This window comes from Anas acuta, chromosome 15 (genome assembly GCF_963932015.1).
Source record: "Anas acuta chromosome 15, bAnaAcu1.1, whole genome shotgun sequence".
NCBI classification, from domain to species: Eukaryota; Metazoa; Chordata; class Aves; order Anseriformes; family Anatidae; genus Anas; species Anas acuta.
Genome location: NC_088993.1, coordinates 5,110,602 through 5,123,194, shown reverse-complemented (window position 1 = coordinate 5,123,194; position 12,593 = coordinate 5,110,602). Strand labels below are relative to the sequence as shown.

The window sequence follows — 12,593 nt, the reverse complement described above, 5'->3', positions numbered from 1 at the left end:
AGGGTGATGGTATCACTGTCTTAATTCTGGTGCAAGGTAGCACTGGAAAGATGAATTAATAATGTCTTTCATTTCAGTGGAGTTCACTGTGAGTTAGAAACGTTGCTCCTTACTAATGAGAATTGCTTTTTACAGCAGCATGCTGTAACCATCACCATGTCTCGGGAAGACTCCAATGACTCTGTGCATAGTGTGGGTTTTGAGATACTGCTTAGGTTTGGCATGCAGTGCTTTTCTAGGTGTTTTCCTAGGTTAAACCTGGATGTGGGATAGACATCAACCTGTTCACTGTCTCAGTGTGTTATAGACATCTACTTGTGAAAAGACAGAGGATTGTTTCTGCTGAATCAGTTCTTCCTGAAAGCTAGGATTTCAGGAACATGATTACAATGGTCTAAATTACAGTTTAGATCCAGTAAGATTGTGAAGAACACAGCAGAGCAGTCTATGTTGTGGTGATCAGCGAATGCTCTGAGCATCAGGAGCAGCTGCCAATCTTGCAGATTAATAAGATTTTAAACATAAAAATTTAATTTGAAAGAATAATTTTTTCCCCCTGAGCTTTGGAAAGCAAGGTTACACTTCAATGGAAATGCCTTCTGTGAAATGGAATCTCTCTTTCCCATATCTTACAAAAAAAAAAGGGGGGGGGGGAAGCTAATTATACTTAACATGATGTTTACATTTCCATAAATGAATGAGTGTTAGCCTAAAAATAAGTTCAAGCATGTGTGGCATGTGGCATTCGAACTCTCGCTCCTTCATTTGGTGTTGCAAAATTTTCAGTTTCAGTATCTGCTGGAGTTCAAGGTGAATGCTGTGCTTCTGTTGTGCGGGTGTGGTTTATGAATGGAGTCTGCAGCAAAGCTGTGTTACTGGGGAGCTGGATTTATCGGGTATGGGGAAATACAGCCTAAAAAAGTCAGTTTGGAAAGCAATTATTGAAGGGGTTTTGTTGGTGTGGCTTTGTCTGTTTTAACAGATAGCTCTGAGGAGTGGAGAGAAGAATTGTGTTACTAAAACCCAACCCAAACGCTGTGTTGGGCTGGCTCCTCTTTGAACTGAGGAGGTGCAGCTACACAGAAGTGCACGGTGAGCCAGGGCAGCCTGCAGTTCTCTCGAAATGCCGATGTCTGCGGGGGGCAGGTGGTGGCATTTCCTTCCAAGCCTTCCTCCTGTGACAGAAAGCGAGGGGTGGTGGCAGCTCTGGTGACAGTCACTGCAGGTGGTGGCACTTCCCTGACAGCACTCGTGGCACCTCTGCTGGTCTGGGGGTCAAGCATCTGTGGCTGGAACTGTACCACAACGGCAGCACTGACGGTGCTCCGACGGGCAGATTGCAGCCAGCTCTCACGTACTGACCTGCACGGCTGCTCCTCTGCACGTCCTGGGGCTGGTGCCGTGCTGGCAGTGTCCTGCCCCTGCCAGCCAGCTGAAGGAGCAAGCCCCGGGCTTGTTGGTGCTCCCTGTGCTATGTGCATAGCGAGTCCTGCTTCCTTGCACTTGCTGGAAGAACTGCTCAAGTTGGTACAAAGGGTTGTTCTAGGGAAATGTGGGCTTTTTTTAGTTTTATTGTGCTCAGTTTAGTACTATGCCCATCTCCAGAACAGAAAACAAAATGTGCCTGCTAGTAGTGAATGTAAAACCCCAGCTGGCAGCATGGGGATGCAGCAGTCACTGAGATTGTCGTTCAAGATAACGGCTCTGGAAGGCTGGAAGCAAAGGAAAATGAGTTCACCTGGTGTAATTTTTTTTTTTGTAAACCCTTTAGTAAAGTTTTAAATAATGACACGTACTGTTAATCTGAAGGGTCTTCTCCAGCCTCTCTGATTCTGTGCCCCACTGTCACCGATCTGATGGTGTTATTGTAGTGCCAGTGCTGAGAACTGTACTGTCCTCAACACCTCGCCTCCTCTGCTGCTGTTTCATGGCTGCAGTAATTCAGCTCTCACAACTACTTCATGTTTTGACCATTACTGGAATGTAACCGCCCCTGTGGCATCAGTTTCACTCTTCAAACACTTCCTGCAGAGGTGGCATGTTTCTGGAGAGCAGGTTGGGGAATCCCCTGGGTGGTGGCTCTCAAGGTTCCCTGCAGTTTGTGCACCTTGGGGTTGGGCTGCAGGTGGAGAGGGGCGAGTTGGAGGTGCCTGTCACAGTAGGTCAGTTGATGTTCTTCTGGGCAGCACACAGGAACCCCACACATCTGCTTCCCCAGTGTGTTTGGGGGTGAGCACGTGCAGGAGTCTCGTTTACCCTCGGGGCCTTTGCATTAGGCTGGGATTTGGCCTGGAGCCTGCGTACCTGCAAAGGCAAGGCAAGGAGACAGCAGCAGAGAGCGGCGAGGAATTAATGACCACGCTTTTTAAAAAAAGGAGTTTCATTTGAAAAAGTGGCTGACTTCTTGGAACAGGAGAAAAAAAAAACACGTGCAGTGCTTGTGGGTTTTCTGCAGTTTGCTGGAGCTTGGCTCTGAAGGGGAAAATGCTGCATTGCAGAGAGGCCTTCAGGGTACCCTTCAGGCCACTTTCCTGACCCCGTGTCTAATGATGGCTTTGTAGAATTGGTGCTGTAGCTCCCCCAGGGCTTTGCTGCACAGCACCTTTGGGTCCCTGGAGAGAGGCAGAGTTTGCTGTGCTTTGCTCACACGTTGTGCAGTGACCTCGGGAGAATACGCTTCTAGGGCCCGCAACTCGGGAGTACTGGGGGAAAAAACAAGCACAGAAATGGTCTCCCAGCGGGATCCCAGATGGAAATACGGTCCTGTTCTGCTGCATTTGGTTTCTGGCTGTGCTGGAGCCATGCTATCAGCAGCGTCTTCCTGTAGGGAGGAACCCAGCTGTGTCCTGGCCGCTGTCCCACTGCAACGCAGAACCTGGCTCTCGGAGCTGCCCACACCCATGGAGGCGTCTTATCACACTGCTTGCTTTCCTCTGACTTGCCGCCAGCTCGCTGTGTTTAATGCACAACATCAATGCTGACATCTTCATGCTGCTGCTCTCCTGGTGGGGTGTAACAATACGGATTGGAAATTAACCGGTAATTAGAAACAAACCCAGAACTGAATGTGAGCTGAGGGAGTGGACCTGTCCAGCCCCTGTTTCTTTCCCCCTGTAACATCCCCCTGTACTCGGCTCTGGTGAGGCTGCACCTCGAGTACTGTGTTCAGTTTTGGGCCCCTCGCTACAAGAAGGACATCGAGGTGCTTGAGCGGGTCCAGGGAAGGGCGACGAAGCTGGTGAGGGGTCTGTAGAACAAGTCCTACGAGGAGCAGCTGAAGGAGCTGGGCTTGTTCAGCCTGGAGAAGAGAAGGCTCAGGGGCGACCTTATTGCTCTTTATAAGTACATTAAAGGAGGCTGTAGCGAGGTGGGGGTTGGCCTGTTCTCCCACGTGCCTGGTGACAGGACGAGGGGGAATGGGCTTAAGTTCCGCCAGGGGAGTTTTAGGTTGGATGTTAGGAAGAACTTCTTTACTGAGAGGGTTGTGAGGCATTGGAACAGGCTGCCCAGGGAAGTGGTGGAGTCACCATCCCTGGAAGTCTTCAAAAGACGTTTAGATGTAGAGCTTAGGGATATGGTTTAGTGGGGACTGTTAGCGTTAGGTCAGAGGTTGGACTCGATGATCTTGAGGTCTCTTCCAACCTAGAAATTCTGTGATTCTTTCCTGGGAACCAGCAGCAGCTTCTGCTGGCTGCAGGCAGCTGTTCTGGGGCTGCTGGGAAGCCGAACCTGAGCTTTCAGGTTTCCTTCCAAGTACTCAAGGCACTCGATGACTTGCCTGCTTTGAGCACGCTTCCTTCCTGATGTGCTCCCCTCCTGGTGCCGTGCTGCCACTGCTGAAGTGCCTGAAAGCAGTAACTTGTTTGCGGGGGGAGGAGAGGCTGCAGCACAGCAGCTCTTGCTTGGGAGGGGTTTGGATGTTAACAAAACACGGGCAACCTTTTCCTTAGGGTTCCCGTCCACTGCCAGGCTGGCTCAGGAAACTTGCATGCTGCAAGGAATGCCAGCTTGCTGCGGCCACAGTCATAGCACAGCCTTTCCAGAACCTCCACCCGAGTGATGAAAGCCCTGACAGGGAAAGCTGAGACTTACACTGCCTGCAGGCTGGGCAGTGCAGGAGGCCGTAGGTGCCCGAGGATGGAGCCTCTGGTTAGTGAGCACAGAAGACGACTGCATCCAGAAGCCAAAGCCCTGGTTAAACGGGAGGTATTGCTGTGACAGGATCCAAGCTGGATGCTTGTAGGAACGGGTGTTTTCTGTACATCTAACTGAGTCATGGTGGGCCTCTTTGGAAAGCTCTGCCTCTTGCGATCACCGCTTCCTTCTTAGTGCCTGGTGGGCTGCTTGGTGTTGAACTGGCTGCTGAGTGGGCATGGAGATGTAACTGTCCCCAAGCATGGATTCAAAAACCATGACTGGAGATCTCAGCAGGGAGATGTGGGAAGATCTGGGAAGACCTGGGAAGATCTCTGCAACGGGCCAGATCCCCCAGAGACCAGGGCAATCCTATAGGTGAGACCTTGGTTGTTTACAGCTGGGATTCCTCGGTGCTTGGACCTCTTTCACACTTGTCTGTCCCAGCAATGAGTGTGACTGGTGGGTGAGAGGCAGCCGTGCTCCTGGTTTGCCTGCCTGCTGCCTCCTTAAAGTCATTGCTGGCATCTTTGATACCTGCCGAGGCTGCACAGGAGGGCTTTCAGGATCAGTAACTCAGGATGGTTCACTTCTGTTTGGGTCTGCCGTTTAGTAAAAACACAAGAGGTCTGGGAGGCATGCTGAGGAGCAAAATGAGCTTTGAGAAGCCGCTGAAATAACGTAGCCTGTCGGTCCGTGGGAGCTGGCTGCGTGGTGTGAGCTGTGGCAGCCTTGTTGACCAACACGGTTCTGAATTCCCTGAAAACTTGTGCTCGAAAATGTTTCCATTTGACTTCGTCTTTGTCCCAGGGGGTTTAACTAGTGCCTTGGAATATGAATAACAGCTGTGAGGAGGAAGAGCTAGAACATTTCTTATTTAGGTAATTTCCTAATAACCTCCCAGCTCCCTAAAAATAGCGCAAGATAAAAATGCTCCACCGCACCAGACTGGCACTGAGCTGGGAAATGGGAGTTGCTGGATAATCTAAAGTAATCTAAAGCTTGCTTTATTGTGTCTCTCTCTGACATAAACATCGGGAAAACATTTCACATTTTTAGCTTAATTTATCAAAGTGTCTTAAAGTTCCTGGATACATCAGTAGGCATTAGTTCGAGTAGGAATATGCGTACAAGTCTCCTAATGCATTTGTCTTTAGATCAACATTAAATAGAGTAAAAATAATTACATGGATATAAAACATGTATTTGTAGAAAAGATATAAAATATTTCATCAACATATAACATCAAGAAGTCCATGTTTAATTTCTTCTAACTTGTCTGGGTAACTTACATTGTGTACAGAGCAGCTGCTGCAGGCAGAATCTGTTCCAAGATCTCTCTGTACGTTCTCCAATCTCCCCCAGTTCGTTTACCTCCCAGCACTTAAGGCAATTGCTTCCTGATGGAGGATCTTCCTGCAGCTCTGCCATCCAGTGTGGAGCTCTGCCATCTCATCAGCTTTCAAGTGCCATTACAGTGTTCTTTCTTGACACCACCAAAGACACTGCGTGATCTGGATGCTGTTCGTTCCTGCTTCTAAGCATCACTTAGCGATACTGCTGCTGGAGCCAGCCTGCATGTACCCAGTACCACTGTTCCAGAAGCAGCATTTGGTGGGCACTGTGCTCTTACACTGTTCACAAACAGGTGTAATCAGGCTGCAAATCGAGACTTTTGTCCTCTCGCTTTTCACATGCACTGGGGACAATGAGTTAATCGTGCATTTGGTAGGCACCAAGAGTAACAAGTAGCCAGAAGGCTGCAGGAAAAAAAAAAAAAAAATATGTTCTGTGGGAGACAGGCTTAAAGGCTAAAAACAGTACGAAATTCAAGCTGCTTGTGTGGCCACAGCCTTCTCACATAGCAAAGGACAGTCCTGGTCTTGATCAGGTCAAGCAAAAAAAGAGGCAAACTAGGGAATGAGAAAAAGGAGTGTTGGGATGGAATGAGGGTTTTATTACAAGCTTCAGTCTCTTGTAGTGTCAGTTTGAATAAGGTAAAAAAACAAGAAAGGATCTGATGCTGTCAGAATACATGTAATGCTTAACCCTGTAAGAAGTGCTTTCTAGTGGAGAAAAGTGTATTTTTCAGGGTAATCCTTAGGGCTGTGCATTTTTCAGGGCTAATGTGACCTCACAGGTGAAAGGAACAGGAGTAATTAACCTCATGATTCAAGCTTAAGAATTTTGGGTCAGAAACTTGCCTTTTTTTTTTTTTTTTTTTTAAATGAGTTAATGCGCTTTTTATTTTCTGTGCAGACGAGGGACAGTAGATGATACTCCAGCCAGTGGTCTAACAACTGCCGAGGGATGCGGTGGCTCTCAGTGACAGCTGAGATCACGTCCTCTAGTCTGGCTTGGTCCTGTTGCTTCTCCTCTTCCTGACTGCAGCCTGTTGTACGTCAGGCGTACCACTGCTGTGTGCGTACCAATTTGCTTCTTATTTTCATGGAAAAAACAGCACCACTTTGGTTACCAGTGCACCTGCAACCCCTTTCTTACCAGAGCCCATCCTGGTATATATTCATATTTCAATTTTAAGCCAAACACATCCCAACGAAAGCCACATCACTTTTAGCTCTTGAGCTGAACTCCTTCCTCACTTGAATATTCAAGTGATATCTAATTGCTTTTTGTTTTTTTTTCAGGAGCTTAAAACACTGTCCTTGTGTATGGGTATGTCTCTGGCGCTTCAACAGACAGTGTGACTCCACTTTCCTTCTCGCTTAGCCCCACCTACTAATACCTTTTGCAGTTTTCAAATGTTTATATTGCTAACTGCATCTCATCCTGTTTTACAGGAGCTTTTAGAGAACATGTAAGGTTCCTGTTTGTGAAAAAGACTTTTCAGCCAAACTTCAGATCTTTTCCTGGGCAGGGCATCCGTTTTGTTTAGTTCCTGCAAAGCAGTGACTTCCGAGCTCGCTGCTTGCTCTGCGTGTTCATCCTCTGTGCAGGAATCAAAAGTGAGGCTTGGGGTTGTGGGGCGGGCAGCCATAAGGTCAAGAGGAGACGCTGCTTTAGCTCCAGCTTCAAGTAACAGCTCTGCCTCTGCTCCCTGAAATCCTGTCTGCAGATGGTCCCCCTGCTCGAGGCCAGATGAAGAAACACGTTTCGTTACAATTTGTTCCAGTGGCTCAGCTGCACTTGAGTCAATGCAGACTTTCTGCACCGGCTCGTATTGTCTACACTCATTACATCTGAGCTGGGAGATGGCTCTGTTCACTGTTTTTTGCTAGTCCGGTGTTTTTTTGCGTAGATAATGCTTTTGTGCGGTAGTGTCTTCCACCAAAAAATGTTACCTTGCTCAGGTGGGACTGCTGCCCTACGTGGGGTTGTGTTGTGTGTTACTGCTCGTGGCGGTGTGTTTTTAGCTCAGATAACAGCAGTCCTTTGGTTTGGGGAACTGAGGGTTCATTCATCTGTATGCATGAGCACTGCAGCAGCATGATGCACATGTAGCTGATGCTCATGAGTTACTGCACTCAGAACAATCAAGTGTTCAGTTGCACTTTATTTTTTTCTAGTGTTTGTGTTCTGTTTGTGGTGGTGGTGTCCTGGTCCCTGCCTTTGATGCCAAATTTGTCTGTCACAGGGGTGCAGGATGGCTGGGCAGGTCTGCCTGCACTGGGTTGGCTCCTTGTCCCCAGGGTATTCCCATGCTACTTGCAGGGCTTCGGGCTGCTGCCATCAATGCTAGGCTTTCAGGTACCAATTAATACAACCTGTCAGGAACGTGCTCTCCCTCACCGAACTCTTAGTTTGTGTTTTAGCTGTGCTAACGCGGAGCAGCAGCAGGACGCTCAGCCTGTGACACAGGACAGTCCCTGACTTCATCTGTGGCAGAAACTCTCTCAAAGGTCCTGCCAGGACTTCAAGGCCAGCCAAGACATTGGGGCACATATTTGTCTTGCTCTGGAGTGCAGCCCATGGCTCTACTGCTTTTTTGCTGCTTTGCAGTGATCAGTACTTGAGAAAGCATAAAAGAACCGTGTGGCAATGGGGCATTGCCTTACCAGGATCGAACCTACTGGTTCATTCAAGAGATCCAGGTGGGAGATATTGTCATTTCTCTACATGGAATTCCAGTTTTAGTCGGGGCTTGACCCTCTCCTGCATCTCTTCTTGAGGTTTCATGTCCACTTCTCCAGCTGTTAGACAGTAAGTAACCTCTTCCCATCCTTGCATGAAATCCTTTCATTCAAAGTCAGGGCTAAGCTGCAGAGCATGGTGGCAAAATCCTGTGGCAGTAAGAAAGGTTAATGAATCTCTGCTCCTAAAAGGGTAGTCAGTACTGGGTGTGCGAATCCTTCACGGCTAAAAGAAATATCAGACCTGTTAGAAATGGGGTGAGGGTTATAGATAAAGGCAATAACTGAAGGAGTCGGACACAGCAAGAATCTAGAGGTGGGAGCTCGACCATGGTGTGTGCAGTGTGACGCAGGGCTGGGCTGAAGGCTGGCCAGGGGACTTTGGAAGTAAATAAAGGTCAGCCAGATCAGCCTTTGTGGTAAGGAAAGGGCTGTCGGGACTGATGAAGGAGGATTTATCTTGGCTTTTGGGTAAATATTTTTTCTGCCTGCAATTTACTGCCATTTTCCCAGGCACCACTCTGAAGAGTTCAGCTTAGGACGTGCCCTCCTGGGTCTGATTCCTGCAATCTGGAGGTTCGTGCAGGGAGATAGGACCTGAGGAACATGTTTCAAAGCACAGGCCTTGGGAATGCCTCTACATGTAACTTCTGCCCCTGCAGTGACAGAAGCATTTACAGGGTAAAATTCCTGGGTGCTGTGAACATGCCCCCAGTGAAGGCAAATAGCAAACACAACTGTCCAGTCCTGACCTAGAAGACCTCTTTTTTTTTTTCCTCCCTTTCTCTGGACTACCCCCCACCTCTCTCAAAAAAGTACACAAGCAAGTCATGTGCACGAGGCATCCAGATTTTATATTTAGCATGTGATCTGTTCACCTGGCCTGTTCTAGCTACAGATGGTGTGCGGTGCTGCTGTGAGATGCTGAAAAGCCTCTAAACAAAAAGAAATCAAGAGCCTGTGTTGTCAGAGAAGGGAATCCTCAGCACAGGCTTGTGTAGGTGTATTTAAAGAAGGGTGAGGTAGCATCCTGTCAAAGAATTGTGAAAATGTGGTTTTGGAAGGCATCTCTCCATGTCTGCAGTGGCACATGCTGGGATTTTTATTAAAAAGCTCTGATCTTGAACAGGGAGGTGAGGAAGGCCGTCACCCTTCGCGGTGCTGTCTCCTCAGTACGTGACTCTAGGTAGAAGGTGCCGGCCTTTCTGTCACTTCCCACTGTTTCCAGATAAGATTCAAACGCAGTGACAAATGCAGAGTGCGAGGTGTGCAGTACCCCAGCTCCTCCAGTACCCCAGCTCCTCACACTGGGAGAGGATTGGTAGAAATGGGCGACTGGCTGCTGGAGGAGAGCTTTTTTGGTGGAACACATCAGGGCCACAGAACTAATTTAATTATTCATTTATTTCCCAGCAAGTGATTTTAAATCATTTGACGCTGTTGTACTTGGGCTTGCTTTATTTTTTTTTTAAACGCCCCAGGCAAACTGCATGTGATGGGGGAGTAACCTAAAGATAAAATCAGTGACTACAATTGAACAATCTTTCTTTAAAAAGGAGAAGGGGGGAAAAAACAAAACAAAACAAAACGTCATAACGTTAAGAAAGGGTGGGGGACCAACTTCCTATAGTTCAAAAAAAAAAACACAACACACACACACAAAAAAAAACAAACCACAAAAACAACACAGATCCCAAAACAAAGCACTGAACAGTGTCAGCCCTGCCCTCTAGTGCTGCCAATGAGTAAGAGGTTATAGGAACGTGTGACGGTGTGAGCTTCATAGTAGTGTTGTCCAAAGTTGGGTCCAGTTGATTATTATTTTTTTTAAAGTCATATTAGAGGTTGTATGTAAAGTTGTTTATTATTTTCTAATCTGGTGTTGTTTGCAGAAATTTCATAGGATTTTACTGTGAGACAACCAAAATCAACCTCAGCTTTGATGACTGATGGGTTCTATTAAAACAAACAGAAAAGCTGAAGTATCTTAAGCACATACAGCATTTGTGGTGATAAAACTTTAAGTAAGCGTGTGAGTTATGATTAACTGAAGCTTTCTTCCCACAGCATCGAAGGCGAGTATGTTCCCGTGGCAGGCGACGAGGTCACCTACAAGGTGTGCACCATTCCTCCGAAGAACGAGAAGCTTCAGGCTGTGGAGGTCGTGATTACCCACCTCGCCCCAGGAACCAAGCACGAGACCTGGTCGGGGCATGTCATCAGCTCCTGAAGGCGTCCCAGGGGCAGCGCCGCTGCTGCGGACACTGCCTGTGTGGGTCACTGCTCGACAACTGGCTGCAGGGAACCTGACCTAAGAATAGTCTAGGTACTGTGCGGGAGGAAATACTGCATTGTCAACAGCAGCAGAAGTAGGCCAAAATTACCATATTTACAGCAGGCCTGATTTTAAAATGAAAAAAAAAAAAGGCAATCCAGATGGTAATGAAATGAAAAATATATATATTAATGTGTTCACAAAAATGTATTTTAAAGAGATTTAGTTTATGTGCTTTGAGGGGGGTGGATTTATTTTTTCCTTTATCTTGTGAACCAATTCTAGTGAATCCCCAGGGGAGTCAGGGAGAGGTTTGAAGGAGAGCTCTTGCAGCACACAGCCACAGCAGAGGTGCAGGTCCAAGGCCCCATGGGTGCGTGAGCACCGTGATCCCTTGAGCTGCTCTTCTGCAAGTGTTAGAGCATGCTTACTGCTGCAGCAGAGCTCAAATGCCTTGGCTTTAGCGTGAGCAAGCTGTTCCTTGCTGTCAGTTGTTTTCCTGATGGAGGGAAGCTCACAAACAGAGCAGCTGCTGCATGGTGGAGAATCTCCATCTGGTGGTTATGTGCTCTTGGCCATGGCTGGGTGCCCTTCAGGTGCAGTGTTTGCAAATGACCTGTCTTCATAGGTGTGGAATTTTGTGTTTTTTTTTTTTTTTTTTTAAAAGCCTGGATTGTTAGTGAATTTACTTTGGTGCCTTGATGGTTGATTAACCTGATTTTATAGGCCAGTATTAAAAAAAAAATTAAAAAAATAAAAAAAATTGCTTTAAGGTAAGTGGTAGAAAGCTGTAGCGTAGCTTTGTAGCCTCTGGGTGTATCTGAATTTATACAAATCTGAAGCTTACCTTCTTGATTGCATATAGATGATGAATGTCTGCTAGGGTTTGTCACTTGACAGACAAAATAACTGTACTTCTGCAAAGCAAGTTAAATGATTCTATGATACGCTGTTTAGCTCAGTGTATACTGTGCAAGTTACTTAACAGGCTCAGCTGCCTGGGCAACGTAGATTCTGCAGCCATGTTTCCTTGGAAGACTTGCTTGGTATGATGTGATAATGGTCACCCTTGCCCTGATGCTCTGCTCTGCCTGCAAGATTTCCTGTAGTTGATGTGCAACTATCCTGCTCCCATTTGCCTTCCGTACCTTTTTCCAAATGAAGCATCTTTCCCTTTTGTTTCCTACCAGTGGATTTTTATTGACTTTGCAAATAATAAAAAAAAAGAATAAAAATAGAAAAAGATGGCATGCTACTCTTCTGTCAGTTACATGACAGCGTCACTTCAGTTGCCTCTTTGCAGTTTTAACAATAGGCACTTGCTGTCATGAAGTGTCTCAAGACTCTCCCAGCAGATGAGCTGTTCCAAGGGCTGACCTCGGCGCGCTCAGCTCCGTGAGGGTTAGCAGCTGCTGTGATGGCTTGGGTTACTTTAAGCTGTGCCTCTATTACACTATAGTGTATACTAAGGCTGAGCCTGCAGTGCTGTTTTTTTTTTGTTGTTTTGTTTTCTGACAACATGACTAACTAATGGTGGGTTTAACACTAACTTGTGGAATATCACACGTTGCTTTCTTTACAATAAATGCAACCATTATAATGCTTTAATTTATGTCTTCAGTCTGCTCTCTGCATAATCTGTATGGAGGACGATTAGCATTAAAGACAGAGGAGGTGCCAGCACATGCAGACTGGTATGATCAGGTGTGTTACCAGAAGCGTTAGGGAGGAAGTTAGCAAGTTTTCTGGCTGTGTAATCTGTTATCCTATAATATACACTACTATTTCTGCAAATACATCTTTATATAGTATTTAATATTAGCTATTATTTGTATTAGCATACATTAGAGGATAGCCTGGCTGCATTGACTGAACCCTGGGGGATCAAGGCTAGAACACTGCAGAAGGTGCTCCTAAAACAAAGCAGTCAGCAGCCAAAAATGCTGCAGCAAAGCTTTAGACAGCTTTCAGAGGCTGGGACCCAAGGAGCTGCTGCCAAAAGTGGGAGGGATTGTGCATGTCCTAGCGCTATAAGCTCACACTAGAGAAAGCACACTAGAAGCAAGGGACTATGGATTTTTTTTTTTTCCTCC

At 46.8% G+C, this 12,593-nt stretch overlaps 1 protein-coding gene across 6 annotated transcripts in view; it reads left to right on the top strand.

Moving 5' to 3' along the window:
• Nucleotides 1-12,108, top strand: part of CARHSP1 (calcium regulated heat stable protein 1) — a 34,626-nt gene extending 22,518 nt beyond the window's left edge. For all 6 annotated transcript variants that reach the window (XM_068699592.1, XM_068699597.1, XM_068699595.1 and 3 more), the window contains exon 4: nt 10,293-12,108. In XM_068699592.1, the coding sequence (XP_068555693.1) occupies nt 10,293-10,455 (163 nt within the window). In that variant the 3' untranslated portion in view covers nt 10,456-12,108. The remainder of the gene's footprint in view (nt 1-10,292) is intronic.
• Nucleotides 12,109-12,593: the final 485 nt, after the last annotated feature.